This window comes from Chlamydotis macqueenii, chromosome 6, assembly GCF_036417535.1.
Source record: "Chlamydotis macqueenii isolate bChlMac1 chromosome 6, bChlMac1.mat, whole genome shotgun sequence".
NCBI lineage: Eukaryota > Metazoa > Chordata > Aves > Otidiformes > Otididae > Chlamydotis > Chlamydotis macqueenii.
Window position 1 is genome coordinate 20,352,649 of NC_141561.1, and position 16,170 is coordinate 20,368,818.

At 37.9% G+C, this 16,170-nt stretch overlaps 1 protein-coding gene across 2 annotated transcripts in view; it reads right to left on the minus strand.

Moving 5' to 3' along the window:
* Positions 1–15,937, minus strand: part of GALNT3 (polypeptide N-acetylgalactosaminyltransferase 3) — a 167,290-nt gene extending 151,353 nt beyond the window's left edge. For both annotated transcript variants that reach the window (XR_015258922.1, XM_086750966.1), the window contains exons 1-8: positions 15,833–15,937; positions 6,204–6,799; positions 4,717–4,889; positions 3,381–3,530; positions 2,888–3,122; positions 2,003–2,120; positions 1,420–1,620; positions 170–301 (exon numbers count right to left, since the gene is read on the minus strand). Coding sequence is in view for 1 of the 2 variants with exons in the window: in XM_086750966.1 (XP_086607092.1) it covers positions 170–301; positions 1,420–1,620; positions 2,003–2,120; positions 2,888–3,122; positions 3,381–3,530; positions 4,717–4,889; positions 6,204–6,712 (1,518 nt within the window). In the remaining variant the exon portion in view is untranslated. The remainder of the gene's footprint in view (positions 1–169; positions 302–1,419; positions 1,621–2,002; positions 2,121–2,887; positions 3,123–3,380; positions 3,531–4,716; positions 4,890–6,203; positions 6,800–15,832) is intronic.
* Between the last annotated feature and the right edge of the window lie 233 nt (positions 15,938–16,170).

A 16,170-nucleotide genomic window follows, 5' to 3' on the forward strand; every position in this document is an offset into this window, starting at 1 on the left:
TTCAGATAGCAAGGTATGCAGAAGAGATTCTTTGTCCAGAGTAGTGACAGAAAACCCTAGAGCAGTTAATGACAGCTAAAATGTAAACGCTATGGCTAAGCTGGCACAAATGATTAGCAGACTTTCTGGATTACGGAAGACTATAGAAAATAATTAAAATTAAACTTACATATCCAGAAAACAAAGGATTCAGATCCGGCACATATGCTTCTGGATAAACATTACTGAGATACCAGGTAAAATTTTTACACTGCAGACGCTGCCTTAAGTCAAGTCTTTTTGAGATGTCTCCAAATGTTTTCTGTTAGAGGAGGGGAAGTATGGAGGGATGGAAGAGAAATATACTAATGTTACTAATATCAATTTTGTACATATGAATCTATCATATTCTGTAATGTAGCATTAAACAAGTTTTAATTTTAATTTGTTATTTTATTATTTTTTTAAAAAATACTGTACTACTACAGTTACTGCTGTTTGTTTTTCAGTGCCATAACACCACTGACATTCTGCCTGCAGTATTTCAAAGCACGTGCAAGAAAAAGGCATTGCAACGTGGAAACAATAGAAGTATCCTTAGTCCCATGAGAGTTTTAACACAATGTCATGAAGTGGGAAAGTACAAACAAGACCATACTGATGACAGCTATAAAGCTTATTGATCTCACTAAAAAGAGTGAGCTGAAATAATGAATTGGATTAATTAAATAATTAGCATAGTAGTCAGTACAATGCAGAATCTCCCAGACAAAAGTCAGTTGTCTAGCTGCTAAACATGCATAGGAAATCTAATGCTATTAGTGATAGAATAATCACAAAAATTTATCATACAAAAGGAGAGAAAATAGCTTCTTGAAGAAAACTCTAGATTCCAGCTGGTGAAAGACCAAAGTTCCAGAAATATTACAAAAATAAGCAAACCAACACCCAAACCCCCTGAGTTTAACTTAAGTTTTTAAGCAGATAGACAGGATGGATGTCTATCATTGAATAAAGTTTATTCTGCAGCTAAAGAACAATAAAACTTGCTTTTTAAGTAAAAAGACTAAGCAACTTGAGAATAACAAGACACTATATTTCTCACTCCAAAAATAAATTAGTTTGCATTTTCCATACTCCGTAGCTTTTTTTATGCTCTTCTGGTAGTTCCAGTAGCTGTTCAATGCAAACAGCTCAGGAGTTTAGAAAACGTGTGAAAAAATACTACCAATAAAAAACTCCACCACAGAAAACGACACTATCACCACCCAAACACTTCAGTTTTTTCATGTCTGTTGGGGCTACAGCATTAAGGAAACTGAACTCTGGCTTCTCATTAAAATATCTAGAATCCTTACATACTTTGTCAATAAATAACTTTTGCTCACCAAAACTTTCAACGCAGCAACTGTGATTTCTAATACCACCACCACCACCTACTTGTTTCACAATTTTTGCTGCCTCTGTGTTTCTTCGGTAAAATATTTCTTTATATTCATCCATCCAGACTTCTGCAAGGCGGACTTGATTACGTGTGATCACTTGAGTACCTTTTGGGAAAGTATGGGGACTCTTGCTGCGAAAGACATGGCCAACAACAGAGCAAGGCATGATCTCCAACTGTCCACCACATTGCCACACCTAATAATAACATTTTTTGTGTAAGTGCACTGCAATTACATTAAAGAGGATGGAAAAAAATTCAGCAATATTAATGTTCACCAGAAAAAACCCGAAACCACTAGCAAGAGTGCATATATCAGGCATACCATAAGTGAATTTCCTAATCAGAAAAACCCTGGAAATGTACATTTCAGCTATCAACCCTAAACAGATTTAGGGGAAAAAAAAAATCAGTTCAATGAGTATGTTTGTATTTTATTTCATAGGGCATTAATAATGCATTTTCTATGTCCTAGTCTGCTGATTCAGTAGAGAAATCAAGATGTAATATTAATTTGTCCTCAAAAATCCTGTATGCTGTCAGTATAGAGACCACTGCTAATTAAATAGCTAAACTTACTCTAAAAGACATTTCTATATTTTCACCTCCCCATATTTCCATTTCTTCATCATAGCTTCCAATGTGTTCAAAGTAGTCTTTTGATATTGAAAAGAGACCTCCAGCAAAAGTAGGTGTTCTGCAAAAGAGAAATTTACTGAGGAAGACAGGATTGAAATAGGTTGGTTTTTAAAAATATAGATCTAAAAACATGGTATAAGTGTTCTAGGGAGTTTCCATGCATTTGTCAGTGTTTCACCACATTGATACATTTTCCTGGCATAGATAATACTTCAAGCAATTAAATCAGCCCACACTGTGTCTCATTTGACAGTTGTCATTTATTAATAACTCATTTAATGACTGCTGGTATAAAAGACAGCATCAGGAAAATAACATAATTTCCCTGTATGGAGGATATCAAGCAAAGTTATTACTCCTCCAGACCAGTAATCTATCTGAAGCAAAAGCACGTACAATTACCATCAAACGCACCACTGTAACAGGCTAGCATTTTGGCGCTCTGAACCTGTGTTGTCATCCTTTCAAGGATGATGAACAAGGAGCCAGAATCTGTGGTACTGTCTCTGGAAAGAACTGTTCACAATCCTCCTCTCCATCCTCCATTCTGATTAAAAATTATATAGAAATTGCTTATTAAGTTCCTAGCGCATGTAGAAAAAAGGTAATGCAGAGCAATTACTGTCTTAAGGAGGCTATATTTTTATGAAAGCTTTAAAATCTACAATGTGGTTCTTAAAGAAAGTATTACAAAAAGAACCTAAGATGCTAAGACTTTTGATCATACTAATCTGAAGAACTAGTTCATTTACAAACTGCTGTTCATAACAAAAAAAACCCCCATGAAAACAGAAAGATTTAAAATATTATTCAAATTATGTTTACCTAATTGGGTAAGTTTCATCTTTTCTTCTTTTATTTTCATGTTTAGGAAGAGACTCCCATCCAAATGACAAACTCCAATCAAAATTCCCTCTGTTGTGGCTATGCCCGTAAGGAGATGGTTTACTGAATTCAAAAGTATTGAGATCTATAGAAGCAATATCAGGACTTACAACAGCAACAGGGTTCTCGGCTATTCTTGCCAATAATGGCTCTAACCAGCCATAAAAGCATTCACCTATGGAGAAAAATGGGAACAAGCACTGACTTTTCACTTGGCTACAAAGTAGTACACAGGGAATATTTTAACATGCTCACAGCAAGTCAATATGCACTGTTTTTAAATAGCATTGCTAATTATACTTTCAATAATACAAAATAGCAATAGGAAAGATGATACTTCGCTAATTTTCACAATTCATAAAAGATCTGCAATGTTAAACCAAAGACAGCAATGTTATAAGCCAGACCTGGCATAGTTACAGGTTACACTTACAATGAGCATCCAGAAAGGTAAGGGTTTCTCCTGTTGCTACTGAAGCTCCCAGCAACCGTGCAGTGATTAGGCCTTTTCTTTCCTTTTGACGGACTACTTTAACTATTTGAAATTGTTTCACATATTCATCGAGTTTATCATGCAAGTATTCTAGAAAGAGAAATCAGTTTCAGGATATTCAGTGTATATACACGCCACTACCTAATTCACACTAATCCCAGGAATGACCTAAAAATCAAAGCAGTGAAGAATTTCTGACTGTTGACCTTTATTTTTAGGGGCTGAGTTTTGTTGGGGATGTGGGTGTAGGAAGAGGTGACTGGCAGAGAACAGAAAATGGAACACCTAAAACATTCTAAAAGAGAAAGGATATGTGCTAGTACATCTCTTCTGCAGTGTTACCAGTTTGAATATCAATTCAAAATCCATTTCTAAAGCAAACAGATCATGTACCTACTTACTCATCTGCAGAACACGCAGATTTTTCCTTAATGACAGCACATTTTACACAAAGTTTTCAAAGGCTACAATGTTTACAACAGCAACAGAAGCTATATAAAAAATTTTTTAAATGTGCAAAATTTGAGAACCAAACCCACATCTGTCATTAAACATCCCACATCATCTTCCTTCCTCTGTCCATCCTTAGTATTAAACTGCGCTACTGAACATACTTCACATCCAAGTGTGTCAGTATACTAAATACAGACTTGCAAAAAGTGTTAATACATTAATATAAGCATGTATGTACAGACATGCTCACCTGAAGTTAAGCATGTAAAGTTTTTTGAACTTGCATTTGTGATCACACTCAGTACACCTTCAATTATTTTTGGCAGTCAGATTGAGTATTGAACATTCTTTTTCTATTAAATAATTGTACTTTCTAGGAAAGACATTGCCCTTCATATTTATGAAATTAATTTGCATAAAGATAATCACTATGATAAAATGCAAATTGTTACAAGCATTGGCCAATTTATCCTTGGATACTTTGTTCTATACATTGTAATTGGTTTGCAGCACAAGTTACAGAGCTACTCGTCATGCAATCAGTTATGCAGTTTAAGCAGCAGTAGAATTGGAATAATCAGAAATGAGGTTTAAAAACCTTGTAGAGGACAAGAATGTCATATTTGACTACCTTACAAAAAAAACATGGGTAAGAACTATTTTATATTTTATAGAAAAAGAAAGGAACAAAACTACTTAGAATACCATTATACATGTTAAATGTGGTAGAGAGATATCCTCTTTTAACCAATTAATCTGCAATCCTCATATGTCTAAAATTTAAAAAAAAAAAAGATCAAGAGAAAATAGAAAGACTTCTTACCATCTACACTGGCATCATCCACCAAAATAATCTCCTTTAGCAGTATGGCAGGAGATGTATACATGACGCTGTGAACAGTTCTGAGCAGAGTGGACCATGCTTCATTATGAAAAACTATTATAATACTTGTGGTTGGCAATGGTGGGCAACGCTTAAACTTCTGTTCAATACATCTACAGATTAGAAAGTATCAACTGTTAGAAAATGGACAAATTATTTTGACTCAAACTCTTCTTTTTCTAGTGCAAAGCTTTATAAATATGGACATTAAATATTCCAGCTTCTCCACTTTCCATTCCAGTTTTGGAGCACAAAGGCAGGTGTTCCAACTGGAGAAGCTATACAAAATATTTTTTTTAAAACATGATGAATAAGAATTCCACTTGAACAACTGACTCAGTTCTGCTTCTGCATCACAAACATTTGAGTACATTTCATATAGCACCCAGGTCATCTTCAGAAAAAAAAAAATACCTTATTCTATTGACAGCAGCAGATACTGAGCTGCAAAATCAGACTTCAAGTCACCATTACTGTTGAAACTCAAAAAAAGAAGAATGCTTATTAGAAGAATGTAGAGTTTGCAAGGAAAAATAGAACAGATCTAATTTGGAACCTTCAACATTTTGTAGAAATACCATATAGTCCTTATGGCAGCATATCCCACTCTAGGGAAACAATTGAAAACTCAGTTTTCAGGACTGATGTATCCTGAATATAACTTTAAATCCAATTGCAAGTCAAGATGACAAGACAACACTTCTGTTTTCATAAGCTGCACATTTACTGTTTATTGCCTGTCAAGTTTAGGGACTGGAAGACTCCCCAAGGTAATTATCACAGCCATTGTCTCACAAAATACACAGGTGAAAACTCACCAGCTACACTCTAGAAAAGGTTATTGTGAGCTGCACCACGTGTAACGTGATATTGATACCACCAGCAGCAGCTCAGTAAGGTTAGTCACTTCTGACACAGACTGCTGAGAACATACAATCTGACGCTGACAGAGACTGCTCGTAACCAAGACCTGCTCTACCCAAGTCCTAATAAAATTTTTCAATACTACAAGATTGCTGAGATGTTCTATTGCCTTGTTCAACAGTTTACAATTCCTAATTTATTAAATTATGCTGGTGGTTTCATTATACTGAATACTAAAATAAAGAGTGGGGGAAAGGGTGTCCCAATCACACTTCTAGTTTTCTTCTAAGTAAAACTTAGACTTCTAGAAAGTCACTCAGAAACTGTAGCTTAAAGGCAAAAGCAGGAAACCTTATTTAAATATGGTTACTTTGAATTCAAAACCGTGAAAGAAGCGAGCCTTTCTAAATATTCTTGGCTTTAGCACTGTGGATCCTTATGTACAGCCAATCATTATGTATAGCTAGGAGACTTTCCTAAACTATCACCTGATGCTGAACTCAAATCACTTTGCAGTCTGCCAAGTTTTTTTCAGTTATCGGGACATACACATTGCAACATACTCAGGAGGTCGAGTGTCTGGTCCAAGATCTCGGTGTAAAGAAATCCTATCACTTGCAAATGCATTGAAACAGTGTTTTTCTTCTCCATGCTGTTTCTCTTTTTGTTCTTCTGAATTTAAGTTGATGGTTTTAAATGCTTTACCAGAAGCTCCAGGAGCATTAGGATCTTGAAGGGGTCGATCTAGAAAGGGTTTTAGTTCCACTGCAGTATAGTGTCCCGGCAAACAATGTTTTTCTCCAGGAATCTTAGTTTGCCTAACAGGTGCTTTTATCTGCATTTTTGGCTTTGCACGTTTGATATTGTTCATAGCATTTAATACAAGACCTAACACATGACTTTTCTTTCCAACTGGCTCAATCCCTGCTTCATCTTCAAAATCTTGGACACCCACTTCTCTTTGCAATAAAAATAAAAATACCAGAAAGACAAACACAATAACGCTAAACTTCCAAAGTTTCCAGTGGAAAAATAATTTCTTGAATAGTTTAGGTGTTCTTTTCAAAGCCATTCTAGTTTTAAAAAATTATCGCAAGACAAAAGATTCTGTGAATGATGTTCTTCAAATAGGTGACAGCATTTCCTTAAATTGTAACACCTGCAAATTAAAACAAAAAGTATTAACTTAGACATCTAGTATATTCAACAATGTGATACTACAAGAAATTAATGGGCAGGAATTAATTCACAACTTTCAACTGTCAAACATTATGTGTACATCACTTAAAGATATATCAAAAATTACTTCAAATAGAAGAACCAGATAGCAGGCATACCACTAAGAATAAAATACTATTTCTACACAATGACCCTACTTCACATTAATTTGCTTCCAGATCTTGAAAATTAAGTTGTTTAAAAGTAGAGAAAATGCTGATTTAAGTATTCTAGCACCAGGGAATTTCAGTTCAATAATGGGAAAGAAGGAAAAAAGATTGAATCAATACAGTAAATTCAAATTGCATGTAAGAAAGATACACATAAAAAGTGACCTGTAAAGACAAGAAGGACTTCTCAATCAACTTCTGCCAACAATTTGGAAATCTCCAATATTAAAAAAAAAATATCAGTTTCAAGATTAGACTTAAGTAATCAGACTTCAAGCAGGCAATTTTTACATTAATTTAGTTATCCAGTATACATGTTCATTGCAGACTTAATACAGGTAATTTGGAGTAGGTTAACTTAGCCTGAGTATCAAGTAATCATTCTGTATATTTTTCATTCACTTGTACTGCATTTTCTGCCATATGCTGCTGCAACCATCAAGAGAATGTGCCAAAGAGCTCTCCTCCTTCAGGAACTCTGCCACTACTTTTTTTCCACAGACAAGCAATTATTCAGCACCTTTCAAAGATGAGGAACTATAAAAAAAAATTGAGGACTACCAGAATCCAAGTTATTTGAATTAAATTCTCTCTGCAAAATTGGCAGTTTACAAGAAGGGGAAAAATAGCAACCAACCTGAAATCAAAGCACAGCTTTATATTTCTGTAAGTTGCACGTATGTGAACTGAGAAAAGAAATAAGCAGCATCTAGATAAAAGCCACAGTTAATTCTCACTTGCTAACTACTGACCACAGAATTGCAAAAAAACTACTTTTCTATTTCATCCTTTGAAATACAAATAGATTCTGCATTTCTTATTTGGAATAACACATGCTCAGAAAGATATATAACTTACAGAAAACAGTAAAAAACACCTCACCTTGTTTCCTTCAAGAATTTGCAGGATAAGTTAAGCATCTGAACTTGTTCACAGTATTTCAAAGCTTATGTCAGCTTTTTAAATAAACCTATACATTCAAACCACAGTAGTTTTACCATAGAGCTATTGTTATAAGAACACAGAGGGAAAGCTCCTTACAGCAGTGCCATATAGATACTAAAAAGTACCAAAAATGTACTTCACAAGGCTCACAAATTTCCAAGAAAACTGATTAAAAAAAAATCCAGTCCACTTCAGTCTCACACATTATTTTCCCATTTTTCTCTACTGCTGAAAAATTTGTATTATAATACCAATACCCATAAATTGCAAGACTAAAAATAAAAACTTTCTTTCCTGGTGAAAAGATTGCAACCAATTTACCAAACTGCCATATTAAAAAAAAAAAAAAAAAAAAGCTCTGTTTTCTTATAATGTCCGGTGAGTTGATCTTGGCTGGCTGCCAGACATCCACGCAGCCACTCTCACTTGCTCTCCTCACCGTGACAGTGGGGAGAAAATAAAATGTAAAAAGCACATGGTTTGAGATAAGGACAGTGTGATCACTTACCCATTACTGTCACAGGGAAAACAGACTTGAGGATGATGAATTTAATTTATTGCCAATTAAAAATAGATTAGAATGGAGAGAAACAAAAGACAAAACTAAAACCACTTCCCCAGGCTCAGTTTCACTCTTTCATTCCCAACTTTTCTATCTCCTTTCTCCCAAGTGGTGCAGAGGGGATGGAGAACGAGGGTTGTGGTCAGTTTGGACACTTCATCTCTGTCGCTCCTTCCTCTTCACACTTTCCCCCTGCTCCAACGTGGGTCCTGTCTGTCGGGTACAGTACTTCAGCAAAAACTGCTCCGTCATAGCTGATCCACGAGTTGCAATTCCTGGCAGGATCTTGCTCCTGCTTGGGCTCTCTATTGCCTGCACCTTCCTTGAGCGCATATCCACCTGCTACAGCGTGGTCCTCCACAGGCTGCAGAGAAATAGCTTCTTCACTGTGGTCTTCTCCATGGGCTGCAGTGGGACAATCTGCTTCACCATAGTCTCCTCCACAGGCTGCAGGGGAGTATCTGCTCTACTGCCTGGAACACCCTCTTCCCTCCTTCTTCACTGACCTTGGTGTCTGCAGGGTTGTTTCTCTTACATTTTTCTCACTCCTCGCTCTCACAGCTGCTGTGCAGCATTTTTCACACTTTCTTAAATACTTTATCGTATTGGGTGGCTCAGATTTGGCCAGCAATAAGTCTGTTTTACAGCTGTCTGGAACTGTCTGTATCCAGCATGGGGGCAGCCCCTGTCTTTTCTCACAGCGGTCACTGCTGCAGTCATCCCTGCCTCCCAACCTTGCCACGTAAATACAATACACAACACTGAGCATATGTACAGATCAGCACCCAGCAAGAAGACTATAACTTGTAAAACTGCCATTGCTAAATCTAGAAGAGCTCTGCCTGAGCCCACAGTCTCTGCAACCTGTTAACCAGGAATGTTTCCTTAACATCGCAAAAAAGAAAATCATGTTACTGTTTTTCAGTACGCCATGCACAAGCACATATGATATCAGTAAATCTTGAATTTTACGAATCAATAAGCAATATAAATATGTCTTCCTCTTTTTTTTTTTTTTATATTTGAAGTACCTTATATTATAAAGAGAGGTCTGGCAACTTCTTTATGTCACCAGCAGTCATTAGGCATAATCAAACAGGCAAACACCTGGGGAGGGGAGCATTAGCATTGGTTGGCCAGTAGGTTTGTTTCCAAACACTGTTGCCCTCAAATCTCTTTTATATCACTAAACAAGTAACAATGTTCTCCCACTTCCTCTATGCCTCTTCCTCTTAGTAAAGAGACTTAAATTTGTCTGTGACAAGAGAAAGGTTAAGCTTTAATGAACATGGTAGTATATGTGAAGAGAAGAGAGGTTAATTCTGTATAGCAACATTGACTGTTTTACACTGAAATTACGCTTAAATCTGAGAACTTAATCGGTATTTGAGACATATTTACTACTGTCTTTGTTTTAATGAGCTGGCATCAGACTACTTAAAAGGTAGAAAAATTATATGGTATGGCTACATATCTGTTAGCTGCCTTGGTATCTGAGAAATCTTTTATTACTTTAGAGAGTTAAAGTTGCATTTGTCAGATATCCATTGTCCATCTTCAGCATTTCAATTAATGCAGCAATACTTACTTACGCCACACTCACTACGTCATAAATTTTGTTTCCAGTTTTATGTTTACTACATGAACTTTGGCATCATTGTCTCCAGCAACCAAAAGGAAAAAAAGGACCAGAAAATACTAAAGATTTCTTCCATAGATTTTTAGCACATACTTCAGACTTTCACTGCTGCTGGCTTTGATGCTGACACACTAATCTATTCTTCACAAAACATCAGAAGTACATACGTACATTTTACCAAAAACTTAAACTAAATTACTGTTACTTTTATTTGGTATAATTTCCTGCACAAATTGAGCACATACAAATCCTTAGAATACTCATGATCAACACAACACAATAGTCAAGACATCTGTAAATCAAATAACCAATATCTAAAATCCATCCAGAATATTTCTTGCACTGCCTGCCTTTTGCATACATCTATCTTGAGACAAGTCATTAAAGACTATAATGAGCAGACCTAATAAGCAACCAAGAACATAGAGCATTTTATTCAGTATTTGTTTTCTTAGATAACCATATTCTTTTATCTGCATACACTTTGACTTCTTTTGGACAACATATTTCCTTGTATTGCATGCATCTGTCTTGGCTGCTCAGTTCTAACAACAGCAGATGATCGTAACACACAGGTGAAATGTGTCTGTCCCTAGAAATGAAAAGACAACTCACCTGAGTGTACTAACTCGTTTACTAATGTGGATTAGTAAACTCCAGCAGCATACATGGCAGCATGCCGTGCACAGAAACAAGTGCAAGTGATGATTCTCTTTTAAAGAAAGGATCAAGTGATAACCTTGGGATAGTATGTGCAGCAGAGGTGAAGTGGATAAACATGGGCTTGTTTGCCACAAACATACAGCAAATTCTTTGAATCAGACAAATGCTGAGTGTAGTTTTATTGACAAAATATCTGATAGGGATATTGCTTGTAATAAGAGAAGAGCTTTTTGCCACACAAAATAATAGCAGTTTCCAGAAGCAGACTACGTTGTCCAAAGAACTTATGCCATGAAAGCTGTATCTTCCTTAGAGTTTTTACCAGGATAATTTTGTAGTCAGAAATACCATCTTTATTCTCCACAAAAGCCTCACACATTTTTATGGCATAGCAAGGTCAGTAAGCACAGACCAAGCTACTGTTCCATCCTGCAGGACAGGCTGAAGAAATATGTGGCATGATTAAACTCCCTGAGGTGACTGTTTAGCAAAGTGTTTAATCTTCTATTCATTAGTGTTATTTTCACTAATAGTAGCCTGGACTCTTAGAGCACTTTGAAGTAATTAGCCCTAAATATTAGAAGATGGATTTTTTTTTTTTTTTAAGAAGGAAATAATGAGAAAACTAATATGTGCTACAAAAGTCTTCTAAAAGTACCGAAAAGCAGCTGCCACACTACTTCAAACCACACCACATGGGTAGTGTGTGAATTCAATGCACAGTCTATGCTACATTATGCCACCCACTAAATCTGATGTCAGACTGTCTGCAAAAACAAAAAAAGCCTCACTACAGTAGCCAACATAGACTCTGACTTTTTGTCAGCTTGATCTGAACAATATTGTAGACATTATTTTTTTTTTAAAGTTACAATGTCAAGACAACCCAAATCACCAGAAATTCTTTCAGACCATACCAGTGAGAAGAGGTTTATTTGGGTTAGTACCAACAATATATTTGACCTCAGGTTTTTAATAAACTCATTTTAAACCTACTTTTCTTTTATCTGAATGTTAAATAGCCTTCTAATGTTTCCTAAGAACGTTGCTTATGGAACATAAACAAATTAAAAAGATAAAATACTAAATAAAAAATACTAAAAAATACTTAAAAAAATCAAACTAAAAAAAGATAAAAATAGGAAAAACACCCTTCACAATGATTCTAATCACTATTTATCTACCCAATTTGATTCACCCTTAATTTCTGCTGTAACTCCAGAAGCACAGTCTCATTAAAAAGCTTGTCTATTTTTTCTTATTATCTAAGTATACAATCCCTTCACCAAGACCTTAATGTCCCCTTAATCAGAAAGTGGGTCTGTAAATAGAAACACTGTGCAAATTCTTCTGAAAAAAAAAAGACCTGACACTCATGATCAATTGTTCTCATGAAATTATCAAAAGTCTGCCAAAGATACATGATTACATACGCTGGGATACTTTACCTGTAAGAAGTACTACTTCCACTACTGATATTTCTGAATCCAAAATTCTAGATGTGGCTTCTTGTTTTCTTTGCATGAATACCAATATAGATTCTACTAAAACATTAGCTACTGAAATAATCAGTTTGGTTAGTGATATTCTTGTCTTCTACCACCACGGAAACTAAGATTGTTGTACTGGGGAAAAAAAAAAAAAAAATCACTGAACAAACCAGTTTCCACTTCCTAAGAGCACATCTCAGAAGAACATGCACTGACATTACCACCTCTTGTGACAGACTAAGAAATGTCCAATTTGAAGTGAACTTTTCATACAGGTTTAGCTGACTATGGAATACAAAGGCTCTCCACACAACCAAAAACACTCAAAAGCACTTCAGAATTTGGAGAAAAAAAAAAAACCACAGTTGCTTAAGTTTACCAAACTATGCTACTGTTTAAAAAATATTAGCCCTTGGCTTAAATAAAGGAACAAATAATAAAATGAAGTATACAGAAGTTAAAAATGAAGGCTTCACGTGAAAAGGAGAAAAGGAATCAGCTGGCCAGTTTCTATCTACATTTGGAGCAAAAGATACTTGCCTACCTGTTCCATTAAGAATTCCTACTGAATACACTCCCAGATAGGGCACACATATCTAAAAGAAATAGAGGTTCACAAACCCCGGATACTGTTCCTCCAGGTACATTCTTTGAAGCCTAGTCAGTGGAAATGTAGTTCTACTGAAAAAAATAAGTTGTAAGAGCAATACTAAATGTATTCAGTTCCTGAGTCTTAGTTTCAGAAACATTAAGGACACAGATTATTCTAGCAAAGACTGGATGTAATCTGCTCTAGTGATTATTGCAGAAAAATCAGAAGCTGTAACTGGATGATAACACAATAGGCTGAAGGAATTCAGAGCAGCAGCCCAGAACACCCAGCTGGAATACAACTTTGTAAACTACCTTCTTCAGCATTTCCTCTGAGATTAAAAAAATAAATTAAAAAAAAACCCCACTCCTCCTTTTATGTGTTCTAATGGAAGTGCTTCCAAAAATTATTTCAAAACGGCTACTACTACTACTATTTTTTCTACAGCTAAGCACTGTACATGATAGGCAGAGATAGATAGTTGCCTGTGACAACAGACAGCGTATTAAAAGTATACAGTAATCATATATTATAAAAAAATATTTATGGCTTATTTTTACAATCCTGGGACTATAAATACACACTGAACTCAAATTTAAACTTCACTCAACGCTGCAGCTTCCTTTTTTTCTTGGCCAGATTGTTTTGGGCCTCTCTTAAAATCCTTGTAGACTGTTCCTAAAAATACCATGATGACAAGCGAGCACCATAGCAGCTGTAAAGTGCTGTTTTAACACAGAAGGATTAGTGTCTGATTTTCACTTAAGGACCAGAAAATAATCTCTGGATCATAACCAAGGGAATTTTTTTTCTTGTTTCCTGATTGTAGTGATGTTTCTAAGATAACTAAAGCATCTGAGTACAAAGTGCAGGGCTTGAAATCACAGTTTTACACCCTAATTGGCCTGAAACTTTTAAGATCTTTAAACGTTAAGCTTAAAGCAAAGTAAATCTCCTCATGGACTTTTTTTAAGATTTATTTAGGTTTATTGGGTCAGCCACTGCTAAACTAATCTTTGTCAGAATCTCCAAAAGGTGTCTTCATTTTCCTCCTCTCTTCATTTGACTGGTTCTTTTCCAGCTACATTTCACTGTTGAACAATCTTACCTAACAACAAATAGTCATTTGACTATAGAAATTAATTACTAAGTCACTGTCAGTAGTTTTGCAATGACTTATCTCTTTGTAAGCAGAACTATTTCCTATGGCACATGATATCAGCTAATCTTAGGAAAAATCAGACAATGATAAGATAGACAGCAAGTTGGTAAAATCATGCTTTACATGACTAAATAAAATCTAACACTTCACGGTCTAGAAACTTAATGCACTTTCAAACCTTCTAGAGGATAAGCACAGAAATGAGCAGATTAGGAGGAGAAACTCATCAGTGCTGGCAGGCACCTGATCAGCAACTCGCATTATGAACATGATTCTCTACATTGCTTCCAAAGAAAGGGTAAGCCTTGCACTGGATATCAGCTCTCAGAGCAGACAGACCAGACACATCAGGCAACAAATTTATGCAAAGTAAAAAGGAATGTTTCAAAGCAATGCAGTTTGTCACCTAGAAACACAGACTGGGGAAATGTCACAGAGAGTGCAATTTATTTTTTTCTTATTTTGATGGAAGTCAAGATATCCATGCTGCCTCTGGTATTACCCCACTCAAAAAAAAGTGCAAAGTTAAACGGCAATAGCAGTTAGGAGAAGGAGGAAAATTGGTGTTATGCTCCTTCCCACACTGCAACAAAACCAGTAATTTGGGCTCTCTATAAATAACTTAATTTTCACTTTGCTATGTTATTGAGAAGCCTTGAGATGATAGTAGCAGATGCCAAACTGACCAGGCCACTGAGCAAACCTAGCTAAAAAAAGAAACCAAAAGCCCTAAATTGGCTGTTCTGTCTCAGTCCTGAACTCTGTCGCTCAGCTTAGCAGCATGACACTGGCTTTAGTCACGACGGAATAGATCAATACAATATATAATTTTTCAAACAAAGTAACGTTGTTTTATAAGAGAAGACTAGCATGCAAAATATTAGAGATGCATACATAAAATTCTTATTTCCTGTAAGACATTTTTTATCGAACCAATAAAAAAGTTTATTAGTAAATCTTTGTACAAGTGTATTTTACACAAAGTTAAAAAAAAAATCCACAACACTAAGGTTATCTATGTTACAATTCACTTTTCAATCAGGTCTCCAGACCCAAGAAAATATTCCTAAGTACTGTCACCTGCTGTGTAGAAGTAAGACAAACTGCCCGAGAAAAGTGACACTCTAGTAACTTCAAAGCACTTCACATACGATGAAATGTACCAGAGGAAGCTGGCAACGCACACAACGCAGCGATCACCCAGCTGTTACCAAATCAATGCGGTACTGTGGGCAAGTTCTTGGGCGGGATCAGGACGTGGCAAGAGACACCTCCCTCAGTCAATACTTTTGGTTTGGACTGTGCATCCGGCTGCTGGCCGGCCCTTCCCGGAGACCTGTTTGCCCAGCTGCCAGGCAGCAGCGCCCTTCTCCGCAGCCGGAGCTCCTCGCCCCGTTTCACGCTCGCCCAGAGCGGGGCACGCAGGGCCGGGCTGTCCCCCGCACCCCGGCAGGCCCCTGGGGCTGCTGGCTGCGCGGGTGGGATTTGAGGGGACTATGCGTGGCTGGGGGGAGTGGGCGTGAAGGGGAGTGTGAGGGGGATCCTCCGGGCAGGCCCCAGCCGCACGATTGCCCCAGGACCGCTCCCTCATGTCACAACTCCCTCTCGCCTGTTGTGCCCCGCACCGCGCCGGGCGGAAGAGAAGCGGCACCGGGCGCTGCCCCGCCGCCGGCCACGGCCCCTCACCGAGGAGCCGCGCAGGGGCTCCGGAGGCCAGCGGGCTTCCCCCACCCCGCGGCTCCCCCACTCACCTCGTCCGGCGGGAAGATGACGAAGGCGCTGCCCGCCCGCGCGCGCGGCCGCAGGCACAGGCAGAGCCCGGCGCCCTCCGCCGCCCCCGCCCCGGCCGGGAGGCCGCCCCACCGCGCGAGGAGGCTGCAGCCGGGCGGGCCGCTACGGCTTCCGCTCAGCGGCCGCCAGGTGCGCACGGGCGGGGTGCCCTGCGCCTGCGCACTGCCCCACCCTCACCTGGCGCCCAGGTGCGCGAGGCGGCTGCCGCCGGCGGGCTGCGGGGGCGGCGCGCGCCCGGCCCGGGGGAGCTGGGGGGGCGGGGGGGGCTGCTGCCGCGGGGGGAGGCGGGGGAAGCTGA